The sequence below is a fragment of the Nannospalax galili genome, unplaced genomic scaffold, assembly GCF_000622305.1.
Source record: "Nannospalax galili isolate Female #2095 unplaced genomic scaffold, S.galili_v1.0 scaffold1871, whole genome shotgun sequence".
NCBI classification, from domain to species: Eukaryota; Metazoa; Chordata; class Mammalia; order Rodentia; family Spalacidae; genus Nannospalax; species Nannospalax galili.
In genome coordinates, this window is record NW_008330293.1 from 714,040 (window position 1) to 721,194 (window position 7,155).

At 38.5% G+C, this 7,155-nt stretch overlaps 1 protein-coding gene across 1 annotated transcript in view; it reads left to right on the forward strand.

The window, feature by feature from the left end:
* LOC103742334 (A disintegrin and metallopeptidase domain 3-like) overlaps positions 1-5,188 on the forward strand; it is a 78,603-nt gene extending 73,415 nt beyond the window's left edge. The window contains exons 18-19 of the mRNA XM_008843388.1: positions 3,733-3,889; positions 5,092-5,188. Of these exons, the coding sequence (XP_008841610.1) occupies positions 3,733-3,889; positions 5,092-5,188 (254 nt within the window). The remainder of the gene's footprint in view (positions 1-3,732; positions 3,890-5,091) is intronic.
* Positions 5,189-7,155: the final 1,967 nt, after the last annotated feature.

Here is a 7,155-nt window from a genome sequence, read left to right on the forward strand (position 1 = left end):
TGAGTGCACCCGTGTCATGCAATGCCATGGAGGTCAGAAGAGGGCTTCGGATTCCCCTGGAACTGGAATTAAGGACGGTTCATAGCCGCCATGTGGGTGCTGAGACTCAAACCCGGGTCCTCTGCAAGAGTAGTCAGTACTCTTAACCACTGAGCCGTCTCTCCAGCCCCCAAAATAGAATCTTTTTTAAATACAAAGAATCAACAGAAGGAAGAGTTGGGTCTTTGGAAGATTTTCAAGACTGATAAAACTTTGGCCAAATTAACCAAAAAAGAAAGAAGGCCCAAATCAATAAAATTGGAAATAAAATAAGGAGCTATTACAGTAGATACTGAAGAAAATTAGGGAGTCATGAGGATATATTAAAAATGTGTTCCACTAAACTACAATATTTAAAAGAAGCAGATGAAATCCGAGATGTATACAATCTACCAAAGTTAGATGAAGATTAAGTAAATAATTTAAAGATACTTATAACAAAGTAATTAAGTAAAGTAATTAAAGTTCTCCCAACTCAAAAGAGGCCAGAGCCAGAAGTATCCAGCACGGAATTCTATCAGAGCTTCAAAGAAGGTAACATCAATATTCCTTAAATTATTCCATAGAACAGAAAAGGAAGAGACTTCCAAATTCTTTTTATGAAGCCAGTATTACCTTGACACTGAAACCAGATAAAAACCCAGAAACAAGAAAAAGAAAATTATAGACCAATCTCTCTGATGCATATCAACTCAAAAATCTCAATAAAATACTTGCAAACCAAATTCAAGAACATAATGAAAATATGATACATATGCACAATGTCATATTATTCAGCTGTTAAGAAAACTGAAATTATGAAATTTGCAGGTTTGTGGATGGAGCCAGAAATAGTCGTTCTGAGTGAGGTAACCTAGACTCAGTAAGACAAGTGTTTCATGTTCTCTCTTGGGGGTGGATGGTAGTTTTGAATCTTCAAATATATCTGCTTAAACTGGAGTTACTCAGAGAAGTCAGAAAACCGATGAGGGCCATGGGTGGGGGGTGTTTATGAAGAGGAGGATAGAACAGGTGGTATGAAGGCGGAAAGGGAACAGAGCGATGGAGCGAGAAGGGCTAAGTGTGACGGAAGCTGGAAGGCTGGGAAGAGAGGGGCATATGGAGAGGAATAGCTAACACCAAATTTATGTATTTGCATTTTGCTTTAAGTGAAATAGAAAAAGCTCCAGGTTAGGCCCACCAGAACAATAAGCTGTGTAGATACTACCATAGGAAGAGAAGTGCAGCACATACTGAAAAGTAAAACTACGTTATTGAAAGAAACGAAAGATCTAGACGTATGCAAAAATACTGCATGTTCACTTGTTGTTAGACTCAACATTGCTCAGTTCTTCCCAAGGTGATTCAGTTCTTAGTAAACTCCAGGTGACATTTTATGTTCTTGTTATTTCTTGGTAATTTGCTTGTTTTGTTTTTAGCAGGAGTAGTGAAGCATATTCTAAAAGTGATACAGAAATGCAAGGGATTCTTAATAGAGAAAACAATGGAGGCCTCAGGCTTGGCTAAGTGAGCTCGCAATCAGGCGGATCAGATTCCTTGCATCAGTGTGTGCCCAGCGTGTGGGGAGATTCAGCTGAGCTGGAGGGGTCCTCTCAGCCCTTTACGGGCATCTGGAGGGGGAGAGGGTGCCGTGGTGTGTGGTGAATCTGTGAAGTTCTGGGATCTAACACACTGATCCAAAGAAACAGTCAACTGACTTTAAAGACCTGCTTTTTACTGACAAATCATTATACACATTTATAGGGTATAGTGTAATGTCTTGATATATATGCACATATGTATTATAAATTGTCACACCAGAGTGGCTAGCAAACTCATTTTAAATATTTATCTTCTCTTTGTAGCAAGGACACTGACTTCTAGTTATTTTGACAGATGCAATATACTAGACACACAATTTCCATGTATAGCTAATAGCTACACAACAGAGCACCAGAGCGACCCTCTTAGTAATGTAACACTGAGCCAGTTGACCAATTTCAGTCCTTCATGCTGCCTTCAGCTCTGACCTTTGCCTCTGTAAGGCTGTGGAAATATTGTCCTTGGTCTGATAGTGCATAGTTCTGTGCTTATCTGAGCAAATAAATTGCCTGTAAAATGAATTCAGTTCTCATAAAATACACATCTTATGTTTTGTTGCCTTTAATGGTGTAGTTCTGTACTTCCTGTTGACTTTCATAACCTGCTTCTCTCAGGTTTTGGCATGCCTTATATTTTCATCAGAAGATGACCTGACTGGCATCTAATGCAGACAAGTCCTGCTGCCCTTCCTTACGATAACAAATGTTTTCAATTAATCCAATAATAAATTAGCTTCATTTAAAAAGTCAACTTTTGGAGTAATTAAGTACATGTAAAGGAATGCCATTTTCAACATACTTTAATTGACAAATGGTCTTCTGGCATGTTGTGGCAAACTAGGGCATGTCATACTGTGACACGTGGCACATTGTGACATGTTGTGGCACATTGTGGCATTACCATGGCATATGGTGACATGTTGTGGTACATTGTGATGTTTTCTGTTGCATGTGGAAATGTGGGGAACATGAGCAGCATGCGGCTCTACCACAGTCTGAGACTTGCCTGTTTCTGTGACTTTGATATTTTCATACACCTTCCAGTTCTTTTCTTACAGTAGCAAACGCCCTGAGCCGAACTCCTTTGATTGAATCATTTCAGATGAACAAGCAACTGGATTGTGTGCTTTCATCCCTGATCCCATGTCTTTTGTGGGACGATTTTTCTTCATTATATTTTCTAACAAAATGCTTATTTTGCTGGTAGTTCTGACTGCTTGATTTTTAAAGAATTTGGTTGTCTAACTTATTTCTTTTGTTTGATGATGCCAAGTTTCCATTGATTTTATTTTTCTCAATATTCTTAATGATTGTATATATGTCTTTTAACAGAATTATTTCTATTTTCTAATTGATAAAGTAGATGAGAACAATTCCATCCTGTGTAGATGATGTGGCAATCTAATCTAGTAGTAAGATGATAACAATACCATCTTGTATAGATGGTATGGCAATTTAATCTAGTTTATTTTTTTTAAGAAAAGAGGTAGGCCTCAGATATCTTAATAAAATTTTGTAACTATTTCAAAAATAGTTTTTTTTCTATCTGTAACCTGAAGAACCTATTATTAGACAATAATACAAAGTTTATGTCTCCTAATTAGCAATTAGTAGAAAGAGCCAGTGTAACCTTGACTTTATAAGATTAAGTATACACAGAGAGATTATACTACATGTCTGTCAAATAAGTTATATATTATGGGTGACTACATTTTATAAATGGCTGTTTATTTAGAGTACATAGAAGTAGACCTGTCACAGTGGCACATGCCTTTAATCCCAGCACTCAGGAGACATAAGCCGGTGGAACCCTGTGAGTTCGAGGCCAGCCTGGGTTACAAAGAGAGTTCCAGGCCTGCTGGGGCTACAGGGAGACTCTGTCTCAAAAAGATAAAAAAAAAAGTATGTAGAAGTATACTGAGTATAGATATAATTTAGAGATAATTACATATTGTACTTTGGGTCATAGGCACAAAGATTAGTAAACACTTTTGAGTCGAATTTAATCGTTACTCAACTGTAATATTTAAGTTTCACATTTTTGTAATTCAAATCACAAGTGTGATTTGACCATACTTTTATAAAAAGTTAAAAGGTACTCTCACATTTTCAGATAAAAGCACACCCTTGATTGTAAAACGTCGTGGCACTTATAAAAAAGGACTTTTGATCAGTTTCTACATTTTTCTGCCTTTCCTCCTTATTATTGCCGTCATTGTTGTTAAAAGGAGGACATCAAAGAGATTCTGGCACAGAGAAGCTTTAAGAATGTAAGTAACAGATTAGTATTTAAAATGTGCCATGGAAAGTGTTCGAACGTGGTTAAGTAGAGAAACTCAGCTTCTTGGATGGGCGGCTGCTTGAGCGAACGGGGAGAACAACTCAGAACAAGGTTTCGGAGCACAACTGGGCTGCTTTCAATTTTCAGACAAGCATCCTCCATGTCCCCCTGAGCCCAGGACAACTGAAGCTACTCAGTAAACCTTCAGTACCCTTCAGCTAAAAGACATGTAATTCATTTGGAAGGTTCTGATGTTTTCCAAGCAACCCGAGTCTCCTCACGTTGGAAGTCATTTCAATGCCCAGGAGATCAACAGAGACAGGCTTTGGAGCAAATTTTGTGACTAGAAATACGAAGAAGAAAGGAAAGTAAGGGCAAGAAATCAAGTGTCTGTGTGCTTCTGACTTATAATCAAGGTGCTGTGCAGTCCTTGCTCAGCCATGACACCCATACAAGCCGGGGGAGACTGGGGAAACAGGGAGCTCTTTTGTCCTAAAGGAAAAGTGTGACATAAAATTTCCAGCAACATCTCTGTTTCTCAAATTAGTAATTATTGAAGTGTAGCAGCAACTAGTTAAATTCAGGGCAGTGTTCTAAATGATTTATGTAAACAGCTAGAAAATAATTGAGTTATTATAAAACCACTTAATTATGTGGTAATTGGTGTAAGTCTTCCTGCACAAAAATCTAGAGAATTGGCAGAAATTCAACTTTTAGTATTTATTTGTTTATTTTTGGTAAGGACTCATTGGTCAAAAATGACAAAATCACGTCAAAGTGGCTTAAGCTGTACAAATACAGGTGGTTCCAGGTCTGCACAGGGGAAAATGTGGCAGAGCTGAAGCTCTGAGGTGCGGCCCTGAGTCGGAAGACAACGAGCATCATCGCCCTCTGCTCCAGCCACTAACACTGGCTGCTCTGGCCGCCTTTGCCCAGCATATTCCCTCATTTTCAAGCAGATTACCACCTCTCAGGTCATAAATAATGAATTCTTTATAGTTACTTGATAGAAATATAACTACAGAGACAGGAATTTGAGATGTATATGTAAATTTATACAAATAAAGAGAACTATTACAACGAATATTTTAATACCTCATCCCATCTTCCACGTAGATAAGAGAGATCGAAATAATGGCTGGGTTGTTGCTTTGAAATGTTAAAATGAAAAGGTTTTCATATCTTTGGTAGTTTGGTAGCATTTGAAAAAGACCAAGTGCTAGAATGTAAGATGTTTGCGTTGGATATCAGCTGCGAAGAAGGTGCTGTGCTGGTGTATAGTAATTGATTATTTAGCATAAATTAAGCTTTTGTCATTTTCTTGATTTCTCTCACGATTACAATATTTTATAGGCCTAAAACAATCCTATCTCTTTTATACAGATCTGTAACAGAAGACAGCAACAAAGTCAGCAACCAGTCATAGAGTTAAAGGTGACTGAATAAATCAAATTATTTACAAAATGATGTAATTTATACTTTCTTTAAAAAGTACCTCATATGAGAAAACCATTATTCCCATGTTTCCTCATTCAGATTCCTGTGTGTCCGTTTCACAAGCTAAAATAAGACCAGTAGAAAGATTTCCAATATTGTATTTATGAACAGGCTGTTTGCGTGATCATTTAAGGATCTAGTTTACAAATTTACAAGTGATTTCTCCCCCAACATATATGTGTGTGTATGCATATATTTTTGTTATATATATATATATATATTCGTAATATATCTATATATTTCTTCCTAAGACTCAATGGTGATTGTTACCCTATTAGAAATTAGAAAATAGATGTAAGGAATTGAAGCATTTCTTCGTGTTTACAGACTATCAGTAAGTTGTAGTCTAGGCAACAGTCTTGAGTTTAAACTGGCAGAACCATTTTAACACATACACCCTATGATATAACCAGAGATGAGAGGCAGTCCTTACACTGATGAAGGACCAGGAAATATGCTAAAGGCACACTTCCTGCGAAATAGAAAGGCAATTCTTTACCATAAGACAGGGTAAAAGAAACATGCATTATATATTATACAAAATTTCTAACCACATGTGTGAAATTGTCACCAAGTATCAGGGTGGGAGAGGCACAGTGACTCAATTTCTTATTTTAAAATTTAAACATCCCTAGATCAATCTTATTGCCCCATATCTTGGCTATATGTTCAATCTAGATACCCACACTATACCAGAGTTATTGATCAAGGCTCCCAACTCCAACCTGTTGTGCCCAGAGAACGGATCCCCAAGAATTACCGTGGAGTCCAGAGAGCATGCAAGAACAGAGTCTTTATTCAGGCTTAAGCTCAGACTCTCAGACCAAACTAAGGTGGTAGGTTCTTCTGAGAGCCCCGATTGCGGTGGGGAGGGGTGATTTTCATAGGTTTCAGACAAAGGAGGAGGGGAATGACAGAGTTATATTTTGATTGGTCCAAAGAACCCATGTGTGCCAACATACTTTTGAATTGATTGGTTACAGTCTTGGAGACCTCTCATTGGTGGGTGCTGCCCTCAGGGCTGTGGAATATGCTGACTGTTATCTTCAGGGCTAGAGGATCTTGTTTATTCCTTATAAGGCCTCAAACCTGCCCGGGCCCCCTGGACATCCCAGGCTTGCCTAGTCTATGTCCATGAGACATCACAAAAATGGAGGAATCAGCAGTCAAAATGGTTCCCTCAAGCCAAGCGATTTACAGAAGCGAAAAGAGCAGTTAGTCCTAAATAGGGGCAGGGGTCTAGGGAGTCCAGGGGAGGGGGCCAAGGAGGAGGGTTCCACACAACCCACAGACACATGGCTGACAGAATTATCCAAGTGCATCTAACTGGTAGCTTTCCAACACATGAAGGCCCCAACGAGGAAAAACAAAACAGAACAGAATGCTTGATTGCTAGCAAAGCAAGGATGACAGTTTGCCAGGAAACTGTTACAGGGGGAGTAATAAGGCCAGGTGCATGAAACTCATCGGGTGCTTAGAGGCTCTCTCTCTCTCTCTCTCTCTCTCTCTCTCTTTCTGAGTCATTGGAAGATTTAAATTTCAAACACATTCTTTACAAGTTCAAAGCTGGTTTTTTCGTTTGTGCTTGTTTTGTTTTATAAACATTCTATTATGGCAGTGTGATGCCACATTCTGGCAATGTCTGAAGAAAGACAGCCTGGTTCTTGTTCTTAGCATCCATCTAAACCAAGAGTGGGACCTGAACTGTTCTGAGAACTTTTTCCTTCAGATTTCTCCAGGAACTCTGCTCTGGAACAA